The following is a 27,269-nucleotide window of genomic DNA, read 5'->3' as shown; positions in this document are numbered from 1 at the left end:
CTTACTGACACGGCTGTGACTGACAAGACTGTGATGTCCTGGCCAAGTTACGGGATGCCGTTAGGTGGATGCTGCAGAAGAGGATAGGCCTGAATCCTTTGGAGGGTAAATGTAACAACAGCCTTCATAATCTCCTGTTACCCTATAACAAGAGTAACCACCTTAACCCCCTCACTCTTCATAGCTCTCCTACTGATACTGTTGCCAGCATACACCCCGACTACCCACTGTGCCATAGTGAGTGCAGCTACCAGCCTACCATAACCCCTACTTCCAACCCCTAACAAGTGCAGCCATCGTCCCTACCTACCTTCTCAGAGTGCAGTCACTATTTCCTGCCTTTGCTTTATATGGCCACCATTCAACCCCTTTAAAAAAATAATTCAAGACTGCAGGAAGATGCATGGAGTGGACCCGGTGCTGGTCACTTTAACTAAGCAGCCACAGTCATTGATCAGCCTCCCATGTCTGGTAGTGGCACAGTGTGATCCAATCTCTTACAGTGGCACAGTGTGATGCAATCTCTCTGCACCTAGCTGTATTTGTTATCTCACCCAGCTGGAACTTTTCATAAGAGAAATATTGCATTTATTACCTGTTCCCATGCCCCTGAAATCTGTAAAGTCTTATAAATTTGTTTTATGCTGTATGAAATATGTCCAGAAATTCTCTGGAGGAATTGGATACGCTTTAGGAATGTACAGTCTACTCTTGGGCATACTTCATAGCACACACATTCAATTGCAAACATTGTACAAGCATTTGGGAATCAAGTACTAAACTTATCAAAATGTAAAAGCGTCTTATTTTATAGAACTCCCTATAAATGCATCTGTCAGAAAGGCAGGGGATGAGCCTCAAAACCAAAATGCAGGCAAATTTATATACCTTCTGAGAGGTTAGCAAGCAGAGATTGTACTGTATATGATTTATCATTTTTAATGTCAAAACTTACTATATTGGATTGAATGTAAAAAGTTGAAGCTGACTGTAAATCCAGCATACGTACTCCCAGGGGTACATGTACCACACATTAATGAGAACCTAAAGAGGAATTTTAACCCAGGATTTAACTTCATCCCAATCAGTAGCAAATACCCCCTTTCCCATGAGAAATTACCTTTTATTGAATAGATAATTAGGCATCTGTATGGCTGATATTATTATTATTTAGTATTTATATAGCGCCGACATATTACGCAGCGCTGTACAGTGTATATATATATATATATTGTCTTGTCACTAACTGTCCCTCAAAGGAGCTCACAATCTAATCCCTACCATTACCATATATCTATATTATGTAGTGTAAGTACTGTAGTCTAGGGCCAATTTTTAGGGGAAGCCAATTAACTTATCTGTATGTTTTTGAAATGTGGGAGGAAACCGGAGTGCCCAGAGGAAACCCACACAGACACGGAGAGAACATACAAACTCTTTGCAGATAGTGCCCTGGCTGGGATTCGAACCAGGGACCCAGCGCTGCAAGGCGAGAGCGCTAACCACTACGCCACCGTGCTGCCCCATATTGAGGTGAAACCCCTCCCACAGTGTGATGTCATGGCCATGGCCTTGATAGTTTCCTGCCTGTAAACCTCGTTGCATTGTGGGACATAACGACATTTGCCAACTGCCAAGCAAGTAGTATCTCCCATCTTTTAGACTTTTTAGTGGGTGTGTTAATAGATTAGGACAGTTTGTGCTGTTCAGTTTTTTTTTCCAATGTCTTCCAGGCGGTAAAGATGATGACCTGCAGGATCACGGTAGATCAAACATCATGAACGAATAACACAGCAAATATCAATCATTTCTTGCTCTATCTTCCATCTTTCAGGAAAGTTCCACTTTAGGTCTTAAAGAACGTCTAGTCCTGCTGCTCAAGCTGCATGGTGAAGATACGAAGACAGAGCTGACTGAGAAGATTACAGCCTGCAGCTCTGAAATCTGCTGCTGCACTCGTTGGTATCTGCAGGAGCTCCTTCTAACCAGGTACCTTACAAGGGATTTATCTTCTATTAGATATGCAGACATCAAACCAACAAACGGTGATCCAGGTAATACCTTTAAAGTAAACCAGAGCAGAGACCTCGCTATGCAAAGATCTTTTACTTACCCAGGGCTTCTTCTAGCCCCATAAGCACAGATGCATCCCTTGCCGTCCTCCCGCGGTCCTCTATTCATCTGCAATCATCCCCGGTATCTGGTTCAGTTGAGTCCAGTCTGGGTCTTCTGCGCATGCGCCTTACCTCCCGCGCATGCGCAGTAGACCTAGACTGACGCGACTGAGCCAGTTACAGGGGACGATTGCCGCTACACGGAGGACTGCGGGAGGACGGCGAGGGACGCATCTGTGCTTAAGGGGCTGGAGGAAGCCCCGGGTAAGTAAAAAATCTTTGCATAGCGAGGTCTCTGGTTTACTTTAAAGAGGACCTCCGTGCAAAAAAAATAAATAAAAAAAAATCCGTCAGCGCTGCTGTATTGAAAAGTAATATTTACCTCTGGAGTCTTGTCCCACAAAGCCACCCCGAAGTCCCTGCATCACTACACTTCCGCCGATTGGCCACACCTCCCCTCTCTCCAAGTTATTTACTACAGGGACTTCGGGGTGGCTTCGTGGGACAAGACTCCGGAGGTAAATATAACTTTTCAATACAGCAGGGCTGACAGAGTTTTTATTATTTTTTTTGCATGGAGATCCTCTTTAACCTCCTCGGCGTTCTATTGAGATCGCCAGGGAGGCTGCGGGAGGGTTTTTTTTTAATTAAAAAAAAACTATTTCATGCAGCCAACTGAAAGTTGGCTGCATGAAAGCCCACTAGAGGGCGCTCCGGAGGCGTTCTTCCGATCGCCTCCGGCGCCCATAATAAACAAGGAAGGCCGCAATGAGCGGCCTTCCTTGTTTTGCTTAGATCGTCGCCATGGCGACGAGCGGAGTGACGTCATGGACGTCAGCCGACGTCCTGACGTCAGCCGCCTCCGATCCAGCCCTTAGCGCTGGCCGGAACTTTTTGTTCCGGCTGCGCAGGGCTCAGGCGGCTAGGGGGGCCCTCTTTCGCCGCTGCTCGCGGCGAATCGCCGCAGAGCGGCGGCGATCAGGCAGCACACGCGGCTGGCAAAGTGCCGGCTGCGTGTGCTGCACTTTATTTGATAAAAATCGGCCCAGCAGGGCCTGAGCGGCAGCCTCCGGCGGTGATGGACGAGCTGAGCTCGTCCATACCGCTCAGGAGGTTAATGAATGAACATGGTTTATTGCAAGCTTTCGAAATGTTAAGTTTCTTTTTCAGGCATTATGCAGAACTGGATCTGGACTCTACAAAAGTGATGTCTGCATATCTGCTCCATAAGTAAAGGTGGCCATACATCCATTGACTTGGCGGCCGATTCACCATGTGATTCGATAATTATTATTGAATTGGATGAAACTAGTGCCAACAAGAGCATACCCGATCAATGATGTAAACAGTTTTGGGCTGAAACTGGTTGCATGTATCGATCGGACATGCTGCAAGATGTTGTTCGCCATGGTTGATTGGGTGCGCAGCAGTAATATTGGGACGAGCGACAAACGTGATGGACCCACCGATGCTGTCCCCCTAATGTAAAATGTTGTGTGTCCACCCTCCCCCCCCTCCCCGGGGCAGTATACTTTACCTGTCCATACGTGATGTCACACATGTGCCCACGTTATTCTGGCGTGTGTATGTGGATCACCGGGGGGGGGGGGAGCTTCGGCCCGACAAGGTGGCAGATGCAGCATCACAAGGCTGATTCCCGAGAGATTTCATACTGAAATCAAATCGATCAAGAATTGGCCTGCGGTGTATGGGCAGGCAACAGATCTCTCTTCACTCAGATTCGATCAGAGAGAGATCTGTCTCTTGGCTGATCTGCCCATACAGCATCTAATGTACAGGCACCTTAACACTGGCCATACTTCCAGGCCCGGTTCGCCCATGATGCCAAGTGAGGTGACTTCCTAAGGTGGCAGAAGTCTGGGGACAGCATCAGGCAGAAACAGGAAGTGAAGAGAGTGCCTGGCCAACCTATACTCAGGGCAACTGTACCTGGCTAACCTGTGCTGGGGGGAACTGTACCTATCTACCAATACTGGGGACACCTATACCTGGCTGCCTACCTATACTGAGGGCAGGACCGGATAATCCACAAGGCAACCAAAGCAGGTGCTTAGGGCCCTGGATTTTGAGGGGCCCCATGAGCAATGCATAACTGGCTACCGAAACTGGGGACACCTATAGACCTGGCTACCTAAACTGGGGACACCTATAGACCTGGCTACCTATACTGGGGGCACCTATAGACCTTGCTACCTATATTGGGGACACCTATAGACCTGGCTACATATACTGGGGGCACCTATAGACCTGGCTACCTATACTGGGCACACCTATAGACCTGGCTACCTATACGGGGGGCACCTATAGACCTGGCTACCTAAACTGGGGACACCTATAGACCTGGCTACCTAAACTGGGGACACCTATAGACCTGGCTACCTATACTGGGGGCACCTATAGACCTTGCTACCTATACTGGGGACACCTATAGACCTGGCTACATATACTGGACACACCTATAGACCTGGCTACCTATACTGGGCACACCTATAAACCTGGCTACCTATACTGGGGGCACCTAAAGCTGGCTACCTATACTGGGGGCATCTATAGCTGTCTACCTATACTGGGGGCACCATATAGCTGGCTACCTATACCAGGTACCCTCAGTATAAAGTAGCTAGAGGTGCCTGACTGAAGGGAGATCTCGTCAGTGGAATGATGGGGGAGTAAGCTCATTTACACTCATCTGGACTCTGCATAGGGAAGGAGGGAAACACTAGGGGAGGGGGGTGAGCCGCCTTTCCATCATCAGGTGCCTGTAGGTGCGTGCCTACAGTGCCTTATGGTAAATCCGGCCCTGCTCTGACCGAGGGTGTTTTTGGGGGGCTCACCGCAGCTATAGCGCATCCTCACAAGTCTGCCTCAGGCAGCAAAAAATTATAGAACAGGCCCTGCATACTTCACTTGATTTTCCAGCAGCTAACCCTTGGGCTTCTATACAGATTAAAATCCGGCTCTTTCCCCAAGTGGCTGCTGGGAACCATTTGCATTCTGAGTGGAGCTCTATGCTTTGTTTATGGTCAGAAGTAATAAGCTTTCTGCTACCGCACACGAGGCCTAGGCATGTAAAGAGAAAGACAATGAAAGACGGGAACCAGATGTTTCTCTTTTTGTGTTCCATGAAAAACAACACGTCTCTAAAATTATCCGATGAATCTGGCCAGAAAGCATCCCAGGATTTTTTGCCTTCGCTTCGAAACTGAAGTGAGAGACAGCCAGTCTGCAGAAGTCAGTGCTGTGCCAGTGATTGCGATGCATCAGCTGGAATGGACAGATGTTCATGAATTTAGTCATGAAACCCCGCGCCACACCAGGGGGCTGATTGATTATCATGCAGGAAAGATGCAGTACTGTATCATGTACATTCATTAGTGCATGGTACCTCTTTTCAATGACAACTGTGAAAAAAAACACCCAAATCGCTTATCTCCTGCAGCTGTCTAAGCCTATAAACTTAGTTACCACACACCAGGAGTCACCACACACAGCCAACACAAGGTATCAATTCAGTTACTGAGAATATATATACTGTATATTTTTAATTAAGTAATCATTTGTAAAAAATGTGGGGCGTGGGGGTCCCACTCCACAAACAAACCAATAAGCCTTTACCTCCCCAGTCATAAGGGCTGAAGGCCAGCAGGTTACAGAGCTGGTAAGTGTGCAGGTCTACTGCTGCTGCATCCAGCAGCCTGTATGCCCCTTTCAGCACTCTGTGGTAGTCTGGTAGCATATTGGGGTGTGGATGTGGAGGGAGTATAGGGTAAATTCTGTCCTCTTTGTATATGGGTCTGTATTGGGTCCATCATCTTCAATTTCAAAGTGAGACCTTTGCCATTCTAAGTAATAAATGAAAGTCCAGTATATTTATTGTTTTCAAAGCAATTATACAGTATACTGGTTCTCAATTCTCAAGGAATTTTTTTTTCTTTTAGGCTGGTGCTACACTGGATTTGTGCTCCTGCCGCATCCAACTGCAATGCAAAAGGCAACAATCATACCATGCATGTTGCATTTTTAAACCGCAAGCCTTCATGAGAATAGAAAAAGCGCATGGGACCAGTGTGTAGAGGTCTTCACGATTATCATTATTTTTCAAAAGGCCTTGCGATTAAAAAGCGCATGCGATTTGAAAAGCGCAGCAGTGTGTACAGGCCCTTACTGTGTTATGGCCACGTAACGTTCATGGACATAAGTCACAGGCGAAAGAACAGGACATGTGACATACAGAATGATAGAGTTCAGAACGCAGCCTGTGGGAATAATAGTCATAGTCACAAAGCAATCTCAATTGATCTGTTCTTGTCATTGAGCCTTTCCCTCTTTTGTTTATGTATGTTGCCATAGCAGCTGCAAAAGGCTAGCCTGTGGGAGAATTAGGTGCGGAGAAAAACACAAGCTGAGACCAGGTGACAGGTTTGCAACATTCAATGCCTCACATAGTTCAGCTCCCCTCCCAGTTTCCTTCCGAAGCAAAAACTAACAGTGCTGTGTTTTTTCTGACTATTTTGTTGCTTTAAGAGTGATACCTCCCATGTCCCAACCCTCCTACCCACTGGTAATGCTCTTGGTGTCAGTGGTGTAGCTAAGAAGCTATGGGCCCAGGTGCAAGTTGTACATTGGGCTCCCAAGCACTCTATACATAGCAATTGATAAAGCACACCAAAACCTGCCAAGGACAACCACAGTGTCAGAGGTGCAAGTACCGGTAGTTAATTATAACTACTATTCAAAGTATCTGTAGAAGTGATTATTACCAGCGCAGGACCAATAGAGAGCTAATACCGTGGTTGAGGGAGGTTCTCTCGGATGCCCCGGTGCGGTTGCAACCTCTGCATTCCTTATTGCTATGCCACTGCTTGGTGTAGTCTCCTCTAGAAATGTCCTTGGAAATATACATACTGTATATTAATTAATGCACTCATCACCTACCCCTTATAAAAGCAGCAATCATCTCTTGTTCCCTGTCGTGCTGAAATCACTTGAGAATTGTTGTGCAGTGTGTGGCCAGGCAATGAAGATTAATTCAGAGAGGGTTCTATCTAATGGTCGACCTAGTGGCACATCAAGCGATGTATGGCCACTTTAAAGGATACATTTGAGAAAAAAAAAATACAACAAAAAAAAAGCAAGATCTATTTACCTGGGGCTTCCTCCAGCCCATGGCAGCCTATCTGTCCCTCGCCACATCTCCGGTGTCCCCGGATCCCCTCTATTGCAGATGCCGACCTCGTCAGGTCAACACCTGCCTCGTCTGTGTGAGCCTGCGGCTGCGCCGCTCGTAATCACGCTGCGCCTGCGCAGCCAGGGACTGGAAGCCCAAGCTAAGTAGATCTTGTTTTTTTGTGTTTTTTTTTCTCAACATATCCTTTAAAGCACTGCCTGATGCTTGATACGAAGCTATGCAGTCATTGGCCAATGCCCAACACTGCCCACCCCCCTGCCACCTCTACCCACTCAATCACAAACAGAATGGCCTCCCCAATCAATGTTCCATCTACAGAAAAATTAAACACTGATCAGAAGGACTTTGTTAAATGGATTTACATTCATATCGTATTTTTCAGCATATAAGATGCACCGAGGTTTATAGGGCAAAAACCAGGGAAAGAAAAAATATACTAAACCTGGTATGTCCATGTTACAGGGGTGTCTTGTAGAAGTTCTCTTTCCTTTGCTCCCCTATGTGTCCCCCTGTGTTCTCCTTTGCTCCCCTATGTGTCCCCTGTGTCCACCTTTGCCCCCCCATGTGTCCCCATACCCTCCTTTGCTCCCACATGTCCCGTTCTGCCCCCCATGTCTACTCCACTCCCGTGTCCTCTTCTGCTCCCCCTTCTGTCCCTCTGTGTCTTCTCTGTTCCCTGTATCCTCGTGTGCTCCCCCTTCTGTCACCCAGTGTGTCTCCTCCACTCACCGTGTCCTCTCCATGAATATTTAGAAATCAGAGGCAGCACGGCTCTCACCTAATCCAGTGCCTCCAGCGGCGATCAGAGACCTCTCCCTCATGGCTCCCCTAGTGTCGGCTTCTGTTGATCATATCATCAGCAAATGCGGCACTAGAGGTGCAGTGAAGAAGAGGAGCATTCTCTGATTGCCGCTGGATTAGGTGAAAGCTGTGCTGCCGCTAATTTCTATTTATTCATGAGGTGCGCAGGAGGACAGGAGAGAGGTGGGAGGGGGACACAGGGGGACAGTACAAGAAGTCCCCAACATTGCAGCGGGTCGGGGGTTTGTATTGGCAGGTACTCCCTGTATAAGGCATTTAAGATGCAGTGACTTTTTCTCCCTACTTTGGGGGGAGAAAAAGTGCATGTTATATGCCAACAAATTCTGATATTTGTTTTTACATAGTGTATGTGTACTTTCAGAGGTTCATTCACCTCTATTGCTTACTCGCCTTTTTGACATCCCAAAAGCTAATAGTGCTCTGCACATACTAATGTTACGTATAGTCAGGGCTAATATGACATAGCGAGCTTATTAAGTGTGGAAACATGTCAAAAACCGCTTTCATGTTGACATGGATAACTCCAAGTGAACTCTTATTGTAAATACTTTAGAGATTCTCCTTATACATATGCTTTATAGGCACACAAAGGATAAAATGTGTTTTTAGTTAAGACGCACGTCGGAAGTAGTTTATCATTCAGCAATGCTGGACTGTAACTGTTATTAAAAGCCTGAATGTGCCAGATAAAATATGGCTCTGAGAAAGGTAGATATGTCTGGAAGCAGTGGGGAAGAGAAGGATCAGAAGATTCTGTGTCTGCCTTTTGTCTGGCGGAGGGAAAACTCGCTACTGCAGCACTGGATGTGCGCCACTGACAGCATCTGGATTATGTTGATGCCTGAAAAAAGGGCTCCAGGAATAATAGTCAGGAAATCTCAGGAATGTTCAATTACAAAAAAAAAACTGTAGGAAGGGAGATGAATCTCCAAATTAACATTCCACCCGATGTGTGCCGGCCAAACTCATTCTAATAGTCGCAATGCATCCGAAAGAAGAGATGTGTAAACGTCAATGGGGCTTTGTGTGAACTAGTTGGACACAAGACTTCTGGAAGAGTAATAGACTGCAGTGTGCCAATGAGCACCATGTGGCTGCACAGCTGTTCCTCCACAGTGGCCCAGGGATGTCAAACCGGTCCTACGAGGGCCGAGGTCCTTACACATTTTTGACACAACTCAAATGAATTGATGGGACTGAATCAGGAAAGGTGTGGTCCATCAGGTAGAACACATTCCTCTCTTTCTCAGTCCATCCTAAACACTGGCATGGATCTGGCCCTCCAGGCCTGGAGTTCGACACCTTCTCCTCTCCCCCCCTGCACCTTTGAGATTGTGCAGAGCAGCTGCTGCCACAAAGGAGTGCTATACTTTACCTAATTCCGGCAGGACAGGTCCTCTTCACTACTCCGTGTAGCTGGCCGCGACGTGCAGTCTGTTAGCTTGTGGCTCTCCTGACACTGCAATGTCATGTGATAGGAAGCCACAAGTTAATAGGCTGCATGGCGTGGCTACGCGGAGTAATGAAGAGGACCTCTCCCGCTGGATTTAGGGAAAGTGTACCACTCCGTTGTGGCTGCCGCTGCTCTGTGCGATTTCAGAGGTGCAGGGGGGAGGAGTTTGGGAGGTAGGGAGTGAGCGCACAGGAACTGCCACTGCTGGGCCCCTTAGCTCCCAGGCCCCCCTGTGATGGCAGTGCTCGCAGGGGATAATGTTACTCCAGTGGTCAGCAAGGGGAGGCAAGGAAAGGGTGTGACCATTGGGGAGCCACATTAAAGTTTAGCTAGGGGGGCCTCAGGATTTGTAGTTATGACCCTGGTAGGAACCCAATGATGGTCCACTTAAAATAAAGGTTGCCATCATTACAGTAATAATCCCAGCAATTTAATAATACCACATAAAGGAGCCTGGGATTATTAAAGAGGAACTCCAGTGAAAATAATTTAATAAGAAAAGTGCTTCCTTTTTACAATAATTATGTATAAATGATTTAGTCAGTGTATGCCCATTGTAAAATCTTTCCTCTGCCTGATTTACATTCTGACATTTACCACATTGTGACATTTTTACTGCTGGCAGGTGATGTCAGTGGAAGGATATGCGGTTTGCTTGTTTTGGCAGTTGGAAACAGCTGTAAAAAGCTCTTTCCCACAATGAAATGAGGTTCACAGACAGGAAACTGTCAGGAACACGGCCATGACATCACACTGTGGGAGGGGTTTCACCACAATATTAGCCATACAGACCCCCCTGATGATCCATTTGAGAAAAGGAAAAGATTACTCATGGGAAAGGGGGTATCAGCTACTGATTGGGATGAAGTTCAATTCTTGGTTACGGTTTCTCTTTAAGTATGTATTAATTGGAAACAACAGTTGGAAATTCTTACAATCTTACAAAACCCAATAAAAACACCTAAAATGCAGAACAGCTGCATATGTCATCAGGGGAAAAATCCTAGGAAGTGCACTTCCAATAGTTTATTGAAACCATTGGCCCTAAATGTTAATTATCGTTGCAATTATTTTAACAAGTGATGCAAAGTCTGTATATGGCTGATTGCTGCGGCTTCCATCACATTTATATTATTTGAACACCCACATCACTAATCCATTTATGCAGGCTGAACAAATGACGGAAACTTCCATGCCAAGTAGCACCTGCCAGCACCACACAGAGAGGTGGGAGGGACGAGGCCTGGGAGGCTGGGAATCTGTCATCGAGAGCGTCAAAATATAAGTGGGGCAGAATTTCTGTGTAAGAAGACACACAGGTACCCTCATGTTTAATTTAAAGAAGAATCTTACATTCAAGATGTTAGGGTTTTTTTTCAGTAGCTGGAGTAGTGTGTTGGGGGTGGGGAACCATATTTGTTGTACTGTGAATATGCAACGCGTTGTCAATAAAGTTTGTACAGCTATTGTCCTTTGTGTATTGACTTAGCGGGGTACCTGAGTATGAACAATAAGATTCCTTTAAGCAACTATCTGAAGCCATGTACCGTATTTGTGGAGAAGCAGGTGGGAAATGTAAGGGATGCAGAGTATTGGGTGCTGTGTTCCTCGTACAGATACATATTAGGTACACACACAAAGCTTACCAGAAATGTAATATTATGACCACATACTAGATTTTCGTTGCCCAAGACAAAAGTTAATTATTGGCTTGGGCAGTGGTATAGTGAAGGAACAATAGATCCTAGTGTTAGATTTTCATTGGGCCCCCTCAAGCACAGCTGAGGTGAGGCATCAAATTCTGCCAAGGACCGCTGCAGTGTCAGAGAGGTGTAAGCAGAGGTGAGGAACAGTTTGTTAATGATTGCCATGATCATTACCAGGATAACACCAATGAAGAGCTAATACAGCAGTTGAAGGAATGTCCCCGAGTGGATCCCTGTGGTCCAGGGACACTGGTGTGGTCCCAACCTCTGCAAGTCTACACCTCTTATTTCTGTGCCACTTGTCTCGGGAAAAAAATCTAGCATGGATACAGGTGTCTCCAGATATCGATGGAGAGCCATTAGATCCCAGTCATGTGAGTAAGGGCTCATTTCCACAGGCAGTTCAACTGTGTGCTCAGCAAGCAGTTACCAGGCAGCAGTGAGCAGTTACCAGGCAACAGCGAGCAGTTGCCAGTAAGCAGTAAGAGTTTCAGAGGCTTTTCCCTGCCTATCAGCTTCTATTGTAGTCCCCTGAAGACATGTAAACCAGCACATAACTGCCACATATTCTGAAGATAGGAACCCTGATTGAGATCTATAATTCAACTCTGGATCCTTAGATCCCTTTAAAGTGAACCAGAACTCTTGTAAAGGACAGAAAGAAAACAGAGAAAAATGCACCCTGTATGTATTTAGAGAGTTTAGCCTGTCTAATTCCGCCTCATCTGTGACTAATCAACAGTGTAATTTGATGTTAATCCTATGTCTGCTTCCGTGAAAGCAGGAAGTAGACACACTGGTTGCCTGGCAACTGCTCGCTGTGAAACGTTACCAAGCAGCAGCGATCAGTTGCCAGGCAACAGCAAGCAGTTTTGAGCATTTGACAGTCTTTTCACTGCCTATCAACTGCTCGTGGAAAAGGGCCCTTAACCACCATATGTTCCCAGAGCACAAAATAGGTTAAGGCCCCTTTTCCACAAGCAGTTGAGAGGAAGTAAAAAGCCTCAAACTCTCAAAACTGCTTGCTGTTACCTGGCAACTGCTTGCTGCTGCCTGGTAACTGCTTGCTGAGTCGCTGAGCACAGAGATCAAATGCTAATAATCCAGGCTTTCATGTAGATTTCGTGCAAATAATATGCAGGTTGAAACTGGGCCAGCCAATAGAATTTCTTGTCGATTCTGACAAGCCAATGCCAAACTGCATACAATTTAAATGCATGCCGAAATGATTTACAGGTGAAATTCGAAAAATTAGAATAATAGTGCTAAAGTCCATTGATTTCAGTAATTCAACTTAAAAGGTGAAACTAATATATGAAATAAGAACTCTTTGCATGTGTTTTGGATTAACCACTTCAGCCCACACGCCATTTTACCCTTACCACCAAGAGACATTTTCACCTGTCAGCAGTCCTCCCATTCTTTTGGCCATAACTTTATCGCTGCTTCTCACACCCAAATTATATATACCTTATTTTTTTTGCCACACATTTTTTTGTGGGTGATACTTGTTTTCAGAAATTACTTTATATTCTATTCATTTTATAAGTAAGGACAAGAATAAAAAAAAAAAAATACACTATTTCTCCAATTTCATGTCCTATAGTTTTACAATAAGCAATGCTACTATAAAGAAAACCCACACATTTTATTTGCCCATTTGTCCCGGTCATCACAACATTTAAATCATGTCCCTAGTACAATGTATGGCGACATTATATTATTTGGAAATAAAGGTGCATTTTTTCTGTCTTTGTTTTTCCTTTGTATCCGGCCAATAATGACATGCTCATTTACTAATATAACAGTAATATACCCTCATGACATACATATTAAAAAAGCTGAGTCCCTAAGGCAACTATATATGTATTTTTTAAAATTGTTTTAATTTTTTATTTCAAGTTTGTTTGGCAACTGTGGGTGGAGGGCAGCTTTGGAAGTGATTTACTTTTTTTTTTTTTTAATATAAAAAATGTATTGAGCCGGTCATTTTTTTGCCACTAGATGGTGCTTGACACACTGTCCTGGGTTACCAGGAAGTGTTTAATTTTTTTTTTTTATTACTCTTTTTTTAAACTTTCGTTATTATGAATGGACATGGCCCGTGAACGGGGTTATGTCCATTCATTACAAGCACTGCGATTGGCTCAGGGAATACTTGCTCCCCTTCACCAATTGTCACCTCTTAAAAGCCGCTGGGAACAAGCAGCAGGTGCAAGCGCACATCCGCTGCAGTAACACTAGACACGAATACAGGTTCTGACACTTTGAGCCTAGTATATGGAACATTTTCACAATATTCTAATGGTCTGAGATTTTGATTTTGGGTTTTTCATAAGCTGTAACCCATAATCATCAAAATTATAACAAATAAAGGCTTGAAATATCTTGCTTTGCATGTAATGAGTCTGTTTCAAATATTAGTTTCACCTTTTAAGTTGAATAACTGAAATAAATGGCTTTTTTTGCACAATATTCTAATTTTCAGAGTTTCACCTGTACATCCCATTGACCATCTGTAATGTTGAATCAAAGACACAAATAGCCAGAGAATAATATTTAAATAAATATATATATTTGGTTTAGGCTTTATGCATGCTGACATACACAATGAAATGTCCGTATAAAAATAAATTATTCTATAATATGTAATAAAAAATAAACAGTCTTCTTTAGGTAGGAATGTTAGCTATGCCACGGCAGAAGCCTTTATCTTTGGCGATAATGCCTGTTTAAAGCGTCTCTTGAGGTCCTGCATGTTGGGCGACTTTGGGCGGGGCATTATAGAGCTCCGCCTCTTCTCTGAGTTGGTGCTGGATTGGTGCTTGCTGATCTCCTTGCACAGGTGATGGAACACTTCGCAAACATCCTGACAGTTTTCACTAGTGGAGATCTCAACAAAAGGACAACCCAGTTCGTTGGCCAGCTGGATCCCCGATTCCGAAGTGACCTGCCTGACATGGAGAAGGTCCCCTTTGTTGGCCACAATGATAATGGGGACCTTAGAGTCCGAGTGCACCTTCCGGATGTGCTGGTGAAGGTGGCGGATGTACTCGTAGCTTGTGTAGTCCATGATTGAGTACACCAAGAGGAAACCTTCTACAGACTGTATGCAGCGTAGCATGTCTCCAACCTGAGAGATGTCATCTTCCACCTGCACACAAATCACAAACAAGATGGTCAGGAGACGTGCTACACATTCATGCAACAATCAATAATGATAATAAGAATCATAACACTATATAATGCATGTATTCCAAGCCTCCATCAGAAATAGGATTTCAGTACAAGACAGAAGTAGCATAGACTACACTGACCACATAAGTGGACACTGGAACAGCCAATGGGTGTTCCCTTGTCCTCGGTCAGTATAGACAGACTGGTTGTTTTTCATTTTAAAAATGAGCCTGAGGTGAGCAATATAGAATCGCCGTTGCTATCTCACTTTTACAGGGCACCCTGAGGTGAAAGTGATATGGAGGCTGCCATATCTACTTCCTTGTAAAGAATGCCAGTTGCCTGGCAGCCATATTGATCTTCTGGCATAAGTAGTGTCTGAGTCAAAACCCTGGAACAAGCATATGGCTAATCTAGTAAAATCTGAGTCACCTGAGTCAGAGTACCTGATCTGCTGCATGCCTGTTCAGGGTCTATGGCTAAAGGGATTAGAGACACAGGATCAGAAGGACTGCCAGGCAACTGGTATTGTTTAAAATGAAAAATATGGCAGCCTCCATACACATTTCACCACGGGTTCCCTTTCAAAATGTTTCTTATGAAGGAATACTAGCAAACAAATTTGCATAAAAAATTAGCATAGAATCTGCACTAACTCATGTGACCCAGCCTACTGAAGTAAAGAAATTAGCAAAATTAGCATAAGAGGCAGATGGACTTTCTTTCAAAGTGAATCTGAATATTTATTTCCTTTTAAACAATGCAAATTAACTGGTAGTCCTGCTAATTCTCTGCCTCTAAAGCTTTAAGTAAATCCTACTTATCCTTTTGGCTGCAGTAGTATCTGAACTGAACACCTGAAACAAGAATGCATGCTTGTTCAGGGTCTATTGCTAAAAGTATAAGTCCAGGGTCACATTTAGCAGAATTGCATGAGTTTTTCCCATAGAATATAGTGGAAAACGCATGCGATTCTGCTAAGTGAGACCCTGGCCTTAGAGGCAGGTAATCAGCAGGGCTGCCAGGCAACTGGTATTTTTTAAAATAAAATAAATATGGCAGCCTCCATAACCCTCTCACTCAGGTGTTCTTAAAGAAACAGGAAGTGAGATAAAATAATCACCAAAAATAATCTGTACATCTAGGAACTGAATCCTGATTTTGTGAAGCATAGAATGACTGACCTCCCCTAAACATCTTCCAGGACACTCGCATAACCCGCTTTTTTTATTTCAGGAATGGCAGCAGCCTATGTGAAATGCTGCCCACTACTCAGAGTGCCCCAGTGACCACCCCGTATCGCCGCCCACCGCATACAGAAGTGCTGCACCGCTATGTACTGTATGCGTAGTGAGAAAGAAATCAGAGATAATATATGCCGCAGGGTTTACTAGAAGTAAAAATAATTTCGCCCACAAGCTGCCCTACCAGCCTACGCTCAAGACTGGCGGCACATATTCTGAAAGGACAATTGCCACCCCCTGCGTTCCATTGTGATTGGATCTAAGTATCGGCGCCTCGAGAAATACGCTACGTCTCATTTTCAGCAACGCACAGCATCGTATCAGGCTGAATTCTTTACAAAATAGCAATTTGTAAGTGTCAGTCATCCTATAATAACACTGAGTCACAGGAATCAATGACTCATCTGTGGGGTCACAGCCATTTTTCATCTCCAGACTTTAAGGGGGCTGAAGACAAATGACACATTTATAAAGAAAAAAAAGGAAAAAGCTGTATGTGCTGGGAAGGAGGTAGGTGGATGTAGACAATGAATGAGCTGTACAGCGGGAGGGGGGTTGTATGTGTGTGATATATGTGTCTTACCTTGGTGTAGCCCGGTGTATCTTGGATCTGTAACGCCATATGCTCGCCCTCCACGGCTACAAGTCGGGAGTACAGGTTTCCTGTTGGATGAAAGTAGAATTAAACGGCATTCCAGATAAAGTCATAGATAAAGGAATATGACACCAACGCTAACCATACACTGTGCAACATTTTAAACGGGTTAGATGTTCGATTCCAGGAACCAAACAAGATGAACATAAATTGTTCAGAAAGTAAAGGTTGGCCATACACTGGCTGATGGCCACCCAATTAGACCAACAGATAGATAGATCTCTTGCTGTTCAAAAACTGTACAGTGAGGGATCTATTCAGAGTATATCTGTAATTTACATTATCAATATATTTACCCATTCTGCCCCCCTCCTGTCCGGTGAAGTACTAATACGTACGCCTCTACTTATCATCCAGATTCACTTCTTCCCTTTACTTCAAAACTTCTGGAACGACGCATCTATTCAGAACGGTCTGACTTCCTCTCTACTAACTCCATGTTAGATCCCCTGCAGTCTGGCATCCTCACCTCATTGCAAAATCCAAAGGCCAATTAACTGTACTAATACTCCTCGATCTTTCCTCTGCCTTTCACACTGAAAATCACTCCCTGCTTCTCCAGACACTCTTGTCATTGGGTGTCAAGGGCCAAGCACATTCTTAGATTAGCTCCTACCTCTCTGGGTGCCCTTTCACTGTCTCCTATTCTAACACTAACTCCTCTCTATACCTACTATCTGTTGGTGTACCACAAGGCTCCATTCTAGGGCCTTTTCTCTTCTCTATATATATACTCAAGGCCTGGAACAATAATACGCTTGTTTGGTTTTCAGTATACGCTGATGACACTCAAATCTATCTCTCAGTCCCTGACTGTCTGTCTGGTGCATTCATGTCATCCTGTTTCCTCAAACTTAACATAAAACAGAATATTTCCTCCATCTCTCTCTGCCTCCCCACCTATAGTTACAATTATTGTAGAAAATATAATAATCTCAACACCTAAAGCTCTCTGTCTGGGGGTAACTCTGGACTCTGAGCTCTCTAAGCTCTCATTTAAACCACATAAACAATCTCCTGCTACTTCCATCTCAAAAATATCTCCACAATTCATCCCTTTCTTACACAAGAGGCTACTAAAATGCTTGTACAAGCTCTAATCATGTCCCATCTTGCTTAAAGGGACTCTTAAGTCAAAAAAAAAAAAAAAAAGAGTTTTACTCACCTGGGGCTTCCAATAGCCCCCTACAGCTGTCCGGTGCCCTCGCCGTCTCCCTCCGATCCTCCTGGCCCCGCCGGCAGCTACTTCCTGTTTCGGTGACAGGAGCTGACAGGCTGGGGATGCGAGTGATTCTTCGCGTTCCTGGCTACAATAGCGCCATCTATGCTGCTATAGCATATATCATATACCATATAGAAGCATAGAGGGTGCTAATGTGTCTGGGAACGCGAAGAATCACTCGCGTCCCCAGCCTGTCAGCTCCTGTCACCGAAACAGGAAGTGGCTGCCGGCGGGGCCCGGAGGATTGGAGGGAGACGGCGAGGGCACCGGACAGCTGCAAGGGGCTATTGGAAGCCCCAGGTGAGTAAAACTCTTTTTGTTTGTTTGACTTAAGTGTCCCTTTAAGGCAATATCCTACTTTGTAGCCTACCAAAAAACAGACTGGCACCTCCCCAGTCCCTACTGAAGTCTGCTGCTCATCTCATCTACCTCTCCCCATGCTCCTCTGATGCTGCCCCTTTCTGCCAGTCCCTCTACTGGCTACCAATCACACAAAGCATCCAGTTCAAACTCCTCATCCTATAATACAAAGCTCTACATAGGCTACCCCTCCATACATTTCCTTAGTAATCTCCAGATATCATCCATCCTGAAACCTTTGCTGCTCCCAAGAGACCCTCTTGTCATCCAGCTTGGTCCTCCCCTCTTACTCTCGCATCCAGGACTTCTCACGAGTGTCACCTCTTCTTTGGAACTCTATCACAGCCTATGCGTCATGCTCCAAGCCTGGAAATGTTCAAACGTACCCTCAAGACACACTTTTTTAGATAAGCTTATAATTTGCTATAGCTAGAATTTAAAGGGATACTGCTTCACCTGCTAACCCCTTTGTCTACTCCCCAGGGTCTCAACCCCACTAACCTCTAGATTGTAAGCTTGCGAGGGCTCGATTGCCCTGCCCCCCCCCCCCCCCCCTTCTGGTTTCCTGTTTCTGTGCAATTTAACAACTGAATATCAGTATTGGTGAGGTTTTTTAAACTACACATCAATTGTATGTATCGGTACTTGTGTCACTGGATGTCCTGATTGTACAGTATGTTGAGTTGCTCATGCATCTGTACTCCCCATTGTTGTAAGTTTTGCACCTTGTACAGCGCTACAGAATATGCTGGCGCTCCATAAATAAAAATAATAATAACTTTGTATTACATGGATTGGTATAAGCTAGCAGTTAAGGAGTTTCAGTCAATTTTCAAACAGATTTCTGCTGAGATCTCATCTAAAACAATCGTTACTCCTCGCTCGATTGCCAATCAGGGAGATATCGATAGTTTGCCGTGCAGGTTCTCATCACATAGTGTATGGCTAGCACTGGTTGTCATTTCCAGTCTTAACTAAGCAGAAAACTCACCAGTATTGCTTTCGTAGTCACCGATGAATCTTTTAGTGAGGAATCTGACGATCATTGCTGGAAAAGGAAAAACAGAAGTCTTTGAGTAAAAAAGTATAATAATAATAATAATAATACAAACAGAAAAACTACACACACATCAAGGTACAATAAAGATGCAAATGTGGCAGTGTGGATCTTAACCAATCAAATCCATTATTTCCTGTTGAAACGAACATAGGCTAGCTGGACTCTGATTGGTGCTCCGGACAATTTATGAGCTTTCATTTACAAAGCACCAACATATTATGCAGCGCTGTACAGGAAATAGGGGGTGCAGATGACAAAGTCCCCTACATAACAAGTACAAACTATGAACAGGAGGAGAAGATGATCCCGCCTGACTCAAAAATCACACTCTTAGGGGACCTACTAGCAGCACTTTTCTAAGCACTTGTGATTTGAAAAGCTATTGCTAATGCAATGCTTTGGGGGACTTTTTAAAAAAAATCACAACTCTCAATTGGGATCACACACACATAGCATTACATTAGCAAGAGCTTTTCAAATCCCAAGCACTTACAAAAGGCTTTGAAAAGTGCTGCTAGTGGGTTCCAGGAATGAGGGCTCGTTTCCACTAGGGACCGTTCGCACCATTTCCCCGCATACAGATTCGTACAGGGAAACGCAGACTATTGAAATCAACCCTAATCAGACCCTAATCACACCCAGGATATTGTCTGCATGGAGTTTGTATGTTCTCATGTTTCCGTAGGTTTCCTCCCACCTCCAAAAAAAACTAAAAAACATTAATAGGTTAATTGGCTCCTCTCAAAATCGGTTACACAGCTTGTGAACACATCACATGACTGCTGATGATTTGATATGTGTTACTGTCATTTGCACATTGGTGCTTGCATTACTGAAGAATGCAGTGAACTGGATACTCAGAGTGCCTCTATGTATCCACTGCAAAAATAAACATCTGTTTCCGCAATTTACCAGCCATTCCCAGCATGGCCCCTTAAGACATAATAAACACACAGGGGCTGATATATCAAGAGAGATGGAGCAAAAATGAAGCTGGTGTACACAGCAACCAATCAGGTGCCAGCTGTTTAATCAAAGGTTCGGATTGGTTGATTTGGATACTGGTCCAGACTTGTTTTAGTTTTCTTGCATCTTTTGGACAAATTTCACACTTGCCACCCATCTAAAGTTTTTTTTTTTTTGTCAGTGTTACAGCCTGGTACACACCTTCAACTTTTATTGGCCAATCATTGACCGATTTTACCTCCTCAATGTAGTATGAGAGCTTATCTACACAATCTGTTCATAGTATTCAAAATCTGTTGATCCTCATACTACATGGTAGTGGTAAAATTGGTCAGTGATTGGCCAGTCAAAGTTGAAGGTGTGTATCAGGGTTTTAAGCTTGGTACACACTTTCAATTATGATTGGTCAACTGTCCAAATTAAAAGAACAACTGTCGCACAAAATTGTAAAATTTATAATACATGTAAACACATACATAAATAAGAAATAGGCTTCTACTAGAGTAAAATGAGCTATATATTACTTTTCTATGTTGCTGTCATTTACTGCAGTGAGTAGAAATCTGACAGAACTGACAGATTTCTGACTAGTTCATCTCTCCATGGCGGTTCTCAATATATCATGTATTCTTTTGTTACAGCACCCACTGGAAAGATAAAAAGATGCAAGTCGCACCCCCCTCCCCCCAACTCACACACACCCACACACCCACACACACACCTGTCTGCACACTATTCTGGCAGTTGCATTGTGCAATTGCTGTTCACTAAGGCCTAGTGCACACCAGAGCGGTTCGGCTGCGTTTTGCGATCCGCTTGCGGCTGCGGATACACTTGGTTAATGTATTTTAATGGGATGGTGCACACCAGCGCGGGAGGCGTTTTGCAGAAACGCATACTCCCGGGCTGCTGCAGATTTTGGATTGAGGAGGCGTTTCTGCCTCAATGTTAAGTATAGGAAAAACGCAAACCGCTCTGAAAAACGGCACTTCAGAGCGGTTTGCCAGGCGTTTTTTGTTACAGTAGCTGTTCAGTAACAGCTTTACTGTAACAATACATGAAATCTACTACACCAAAAACGCTTCACAAAACCGCAAAATGCTAGCAGAAACGCTACAGAAAAAGAAGAAAAAGCGTTTCAAAATCTGCTAGCATTTTGCGGATCTGCTAGCGGTTTTTGGTGTGCACTAGGCCTCAATGCATATAAAGAAAACCCTGAGAATCCCCCATGAGGAGATGGCCTAGTCAGTTCTGTCAGATTTCTACTACCTACTGTAATTGGCAGCAACACACTGGAGAAAAGTAATTTATAGCACATTTTTACTCTGAGAGAAATGTACTTTTTATACATGTGTTTTCATGTAGTTTAAATTTTGTGGTCCTTTAAGTGGATGATGGTCTATATAGCTTCTGCTTCCAACCCCAGCTTCTCTCCAGTGCCACAGCCAATAAATCCTGTAGAATCTTTACTATAGGTCTGGGTTAGGGGGATGCATAAAACTGCATGAGACTCTATGGAGGAAGCTGAGAAAGCTAGAGGAATCTCAGCACTTTAATCCGCTCAGCCCATCATCTTGTACTGTATTATCAGTTTTGCTTGGGCAGCCTTCTTTTTCAAAAAATCCTTTAACCCTGCAGAGGTCTATAGCAATGCAAGCCAGCAGGAAGCCATTTATCTCACAGAAGGTCACTGTGACATGTATATGAGGGGAAAACATCCCTGTAGACAAAATAACAGGCTGTCTGGTCTTGTGCAATCTCAGAAACCTGCCTGTATGAACTTATCACTATAACTGCTGATCACTGGCCACATTGCAGCATCTGCACCCAGACAAGGCAGAAATCAATAAGCTAATAAAGTTTGCGAAAGGAAAAAAGTCTGAATCCAGCAGCGATGAAGACTGATAACGTTAAGAGAATTTCAATAGTCATTTTATTTTGGTGCTGAATCTGAACCAAAATATCGTTCTCTAAACAGAAGCCTGATGGGTTTCCAAAAATAACATATTTTAGAAGAGAACATTTTAGACTTATAAAGTCAACGGTACTAACAGTATTGCCTGGTACACACCTTCAATTTTGATTGGCCAATCACAGACCAATTTTACCTCCTCTATGTAGTAGCTGTTCAATCTGCTCATAGTATTTAAAATCTGTTGACCCTCGTACTACACGGAAGTGGAAAAATTGGCCAGTCATTGGCCAATCAAAATTGGAAGTGTGTATGCACCCTATGAATAGGATGATGTGTGTTTTGCAGAAATGACACCAATTTGTATTGTATTTATCATTTATAATTACATCGTCATCATAAATGCAACGATCCCTTTTATAATTAGATGCCCATAAGGGCTTTTACACACCATGCAATTTTCTCTAGAAATGATGGGATCTGGCAAAAAACATAAACTAAAATATACAGCCTACTGATTACCAGAGACCAGTCCCAAGCTTAAAACCTCTCTCTTTCTCAATGGGCAGCAGATCAGACATTATTGATCGAAATACTGGCTATCGTTCCATGTGTATGTCCTTTTGTTTCATTTTCAATCAATATCCAACTGGGAAAAACAATTGAAAATCTAACTGGAGTTTGGAAAAAATTGCATACACATGTAGGTTAGCTTTCATTGACATCCAATTGATGTTGGAACTGAATAGCGATCTGCAGAGCAGGGACAAGGTCCTCCAGCACCCAAGGCTGAGACACCAAAGTGCGCCCCTCCATCCCTCCCACCCCAGCCGTCACACACGGATTGCTATTAGACTAAGAGGGCCACGGGGCCCACAACCTCCCCAACACCTTAATATCTAGTTATCTGGCTTGCAGTCACTGCTATGTATCCCCTTTTCTTATTTCTTTCTGCTTCAAACACAATTAGGAATGACAGCTGAATGAATTGTGTGCCCCTCCTACACTGCGCCCTGAGGCTGGAGCCTCTCCAGCCTTTGCCTCGGCCCGGCCCTGGCGATCTGATCACTCACTGGAATAGGATCTGAAGTAAAAAATTGCTTGGTGTGTGCCAAGCATAAATCTACAATCATCACAATGAGAGCTCAGTGTGCCACTTACCAGTCTTCCCAACGCTGCTTGCCCCCATCACTGCCATTTTAATATCCCGAACGGTGAAGTAGTCCGCGGACTCCGGGATAGGCGCGAGAAGAAAGTTACCGGACATCGTTGGAAGACGCATGGGAATGGATGATCAATGCCAGGGAATGCCAGGGAGTGTTACACAGTGCAATTCATCCGGCTGCAGTCCAGCCACTGTACTCCTGATGTGATCCCTGCAGCTGCTGATGTGATGGCTATCCCTGCAGCTGCTGATGTGATGGCTACCCCTGCAGCTAGTGGGTGTACAGTCCAGTCCAGATACAGCTGACTACAGTGAGAGATGGGGGTCAGCAGTGAGAGATGCGGGACAGCAGTCCTCAGTGTTTGGTACCCGGAGTGATGCAGCAGCAGCCGGGGATGAGCAGCAGTGTGTGCTGTGTCAGCTCGGCGCTCAGCTTATAAACGCCGCTCACATACAGCGCCCTGCAGCTGCCTTGCCAGGAAAGGCAATGAGGGCGGCTCTGGGGGACAGGCAATGGTTACGCACAGTGACGCGTTCCCTGGCGCTCGTCATCAGAGACTCACATACACAAAACACAGCCGGGGGATCCTCCGGGGGACAATGCAATGCAGCGAAGGCCGCCAGGAGCAGACATGGGCGGGTGGAATGTATTGTTACAGTGCAGGAATGAGCATTGATAGATGGCATTCCCCTGCATGGATGATAACGCGTGATGTCTATGCAGCTGCTGGTGTTCAGGGACACATCCGGATTCGCTGCTGGACGTCCTTGTCACAGGAACAGCTCCTGAGTATCAGTGCCAGCCGCCTGCATAGTAATAATGATTAACTGAGCTGCAGCTATGTAATATATATGGACACAGGAGCGAAATCCAGAGTGCCAGGGTTGCAACTTTTTAACAGAAAAATGTACTGAAAGGCCTTGTTCACATCTAAAATCGAAATTGCTGACGTCAGCTTTTATTCGATTTTTTTGCACAATTTTTTTTTAGGGCCTGAGCCCACTGATGCAGTTGTATCCGCTTCTGTCCGCTTTTCAGCATCTATTGATGTTTAACTGAAAAGCGGACACAACTGCGTCAGTGGGCTCAGGCCCTTAGCGCTTACCTGCGCGCTGCAAATTTTTATAAAGTGCTTCTGTAGAGTGATTCTGTTTTTTCACTTCCTGACATCAGTCAGGAAGTGAACTCTTTCACCCGGAAATGAATAAATACAATGTATTGGAGAAATCGCTACACAAGGGTTTTTTTTTCAAGCGCTTTTGCTCTCATAGGGAATCATTGCACAAGCGCTTAGGCGATTAAAAAAAGGCAAAAACGCCCTAGGTGAGAACAAGCCCAAAGTGAACCTAAACTAAGAAGGATATGGATTTTTTCTTTTTAAATTCCAGTTGCCTGACTCTCCTGCTGATCCTGTGTCTCTAATACTTTCAGCCACAGCCCCTGAACAAGCATGCAGATGAGGTGCTCTGACTGAAGTCTGATTGGATTAGCTAGCTGCATGCTTGTTTCAGGTGTGTGATTCAGTGACTACTGCAGCCAAAGAGATCAGCAGGACTGACAGGCAACTGGTATTGCTTAAAAGGAAACATCCATATCCCTCTCATTTTAGGTTCCCTTGAAGTATGAAATTGTTCATGGCATGCATCTTATTATTAAAATGTTTTATGTGTTATTTTCTGTACTTATCGTTCTGCTGCTCACATTCTTTGTAAGCTAAGCTTTGTTTAAAAGCATATTTCCTGGAGTTCTTAAAAAAGAGAACCCGAGGTGGGTTTTACAAATCCTAATTGCATACAGAGGTTGGGTCTGCATATAATGCCCAGCCTCTGTTGCTATATTTCTTCCCACAGGCCCCTCCCCTCTTACATGTACAGTATACTGTCATTCTCTGCTGCTCCCCTGCCTTCTCTATTTCGCCCTCCAATCAGCGGGGAGCTGCCAGAATGACAGTATACATGTAAACAGCCTGCTGGCGACACGCTGTGTGTCGCTAGCACAGCGGTTTACTTTGGGGGGCACAGCAGAGCGCGGGGGGGGGGGGGGGGGGGCTGGGGGGAGAAATATAGCAACAGAGGCTAGGCATTATATACAGGCCCAGCCTCTGTATGCAATTAGGATTTGTACAACCCACCCCGGGTTCTCTTTAAGGCCCGGTGCACACCAAAAACCACTAGCAGATCCGCAAAATGCTAGCAGATTTTGAAACGCTTTTTCTTATTTTTCTGCAGCGTTTCAGCTAGCATTTTGCGGTTTTGTGAAGCGGTTTTGGTGTAGTAGATTACATATATTGTTACAGTAAAGCTGTTACTGAACAGCTTCTGTAACAAAAACGCCTGAAAAACCGCTCTGAACTGCCGTTTTTCAGAGCGGTTTGCGTTTTTCCTATACTTAACATTGAGGCAGAAACGCATCCACAATCCAAAATCTGCAGCAGCCCGGGAGTATGCGTTTCTGCAAAACGCCTCCCGCTCTGGTGTGCACCAGCCCATTGAAATACATTACCCTAGCGGATCCGCACCCGCAAGCGGATCGCAAACCGCAGCAGAACCGCACTGGTGTGCACTAGGCCTAAGACCATGTTCACAGTGACCGTTGCATTGCATTCCCTTTGACAGCAGGAACGCAATGGATCGGGAAAGCGGCGCCGCACGTATCTCAGCGTGGCATCAGTTACAGTGAAGAATACAGTCAACAAAAAGAATGCTTCACTTTTACCGTTAACGTGCGTGTTTAGTGGTAACGCATTGCAATGCTGCAATCTGTTATGCTACAACGCTCCCACCGCACTCTGAGTCGTTTAGGCATAGGTGGTGCATTGCAGTGCGGTAATTAGCTCTACAAAGCAGCCGTTACAATGCAACGCACTGCTGGGAATGTGACCTTATTGTCCTTACCACATCTCTGGCCAACCAAAACTGCCCACCCCACTTCTTCCACGGTCCACCACTCAAATCAGGGCTGTATTGCAGATCAACAGAGCCGTGCACATTTCGCATCCTGATAGCATCATGGAGACATGTAGGTAGAATACGAGGTTCTCCACCTCGTATATACGGTACTTTTAAAGGGAACTGTAGTCAAAATAACATCATAAATGAAATTGCTTATTTTTTTAGAATATTTATTACATTTTTAGTCAGTGTTTGCCCACGGTACAATCTTTCCCTGATTTCGGCCTAGTTCACATTAGAAATCCTAAGCGCTGACAGCTTTTGTGAGCACATTTTAAAGCGATTTTCCTGGCGTTTTTGGAGTGATTAGCAATTTTTAAAAGCGCTTTTGTAAGCTCTTTTGTTTTGTGAATATAGCTTTTTTTCATCAGACAATTAGGAAGTGAGCTCTCTGACCTGGAACAATCTGTTTTAATGTATTTTGTTTTAAAAAGTGCTCACAAAATCGCTTATACCAGTGCTTTTTAAAGCGCTCAGCAATTTTCCTATACCTTCCATTGAAGCGCAAACACTCTGAAAATGGTGCAGGACCCACGTTTGCGATTGGAAAGAAAGCTCATCGCTCCTGTGAGAACACTAACATTAAAATACATTGCTCAAGCCCTTTTAAAATCGCCAGCGCTTAGGAAAACCTCTAAGCACCAGGAATGCTCACCGAGGTTAATTAAGGGTTAATCGCTATGGCGCACTTCCTCCTTCCGGCTTGAAGGAGGAAGTGTGCCATAGCGAGGCTTGCAACGCGACCAATAGGATGCTTGCAATCTCGTTGTCGCACAGGGCGGATGGCAGCATTATGGGTAATTAACCCTGCCGCATCCAGCCCCGCACCTGCAGCAATTAACCCTTATTTGAATCACGAGTAATCAGACGTGATTACTCGTGATTAACCTCGATGAGCATCCCTGCTAAGCACTCATAGTGTGAACAAGCCCTTAAAGGATACCTGAAGTGACATGTGACATGATGAGATAGATATGTGTTTGTACAGTGCCTAGCACACAAATAACTATGCTGTGTTCCTTTTTTTCTTTCTCTGCCTGAAAGAGTTAACTATCAGGTATGTAATTGGCTGACTCAGTCCTGACTCAGACAAGAAGTGACTACGGTGTGACCCACACTGATAAGAAATTCCCTTGTTTACCTCTTTCTTGCTCTCAGAAGCCATTTTCTGCTAGGAATGTGTTTTATAGTTGGAATTTCTTATCAGTGAGGGTCACACTGAAGTCACTTCCAGTCTGAGTCAGGACTGAGT

At 44.5% G+C, this 27,269-nt stretch overlaps 1 protein-coding gene across 1 annotated transcript; it reads right to left on the bottom strand.

The window, feature by feature from the left end:
* Positions 1–13,857: 13,857 nt before the first annotated feature.
* RASL11A (RAS like family 11 member A) lies at positions 13,858–23,509 on the bottom strand. The gene is made up of 4 exons (XM_068265009.1): positions 23,062–23,509; positions 18,954–19,010; positions 16,309–16,388; positions 13,858–14,458 (listed from the first exon to the last, which is right to left on the bottom strand). Exons 1-4 carry the CDS (start codon positions 23,180–23,182, stop codon positions 13,994–13,996), a joined length of 723 nt encoding a protein of 240 aa, XP_068121110.1. The 5' UTR covers positions 23,183–23,509; the 3' UTR covers positions 13,858–13,993.
* Between the last annotated feature and the right edge of the window lie 3,760 nt (positions 23,510–27,269).

This window comes from Hyperolius riggenbachi, chromosome 2 (genome assembly GCF_040937935.1).
Source record: "Hyperolius riggenbachi isolate aHypRig1 chromosome 2, aHypRig1.pri, whole genome shotgun sequence".
NCBI lineage: Eukaryota > Metazoa > Chordata > Amphibia > Anura > Hyperoliidae > Hyperolius > Hyperolius riggenbachi.
The sequence above is the reverse complement of the archived record's forward strand: the minus strand, read 5'-3'. Positions and strand labels throughout refer to the sequence as shown.

Excerpts from the sequence above, each read along its gene's own strand:
- RASL11A (XM_068265009.1), bottom strand. The coding sequence starts at position 23,182 with ATGCGTCTTCCAACGATGTCCGGTAACTTTCTTCTCGCGCCTATCCCG. Across the intron at positions 19,011-23,061 it reads AAGCAGCGTTGGGAAGACTG|CAATGATCGTCAGATTCCTC; the intron begins GTAAGTGGCACA and ends TTCCTTTTCCAG. Across the intron at positions 16,389-18,953 it reads TGACTACGAAAGCAATACTG|GAAACCTGTACTCCCGACTT; the intron begins GTGAGTTTTCTG and ends TTCATCCAACAG.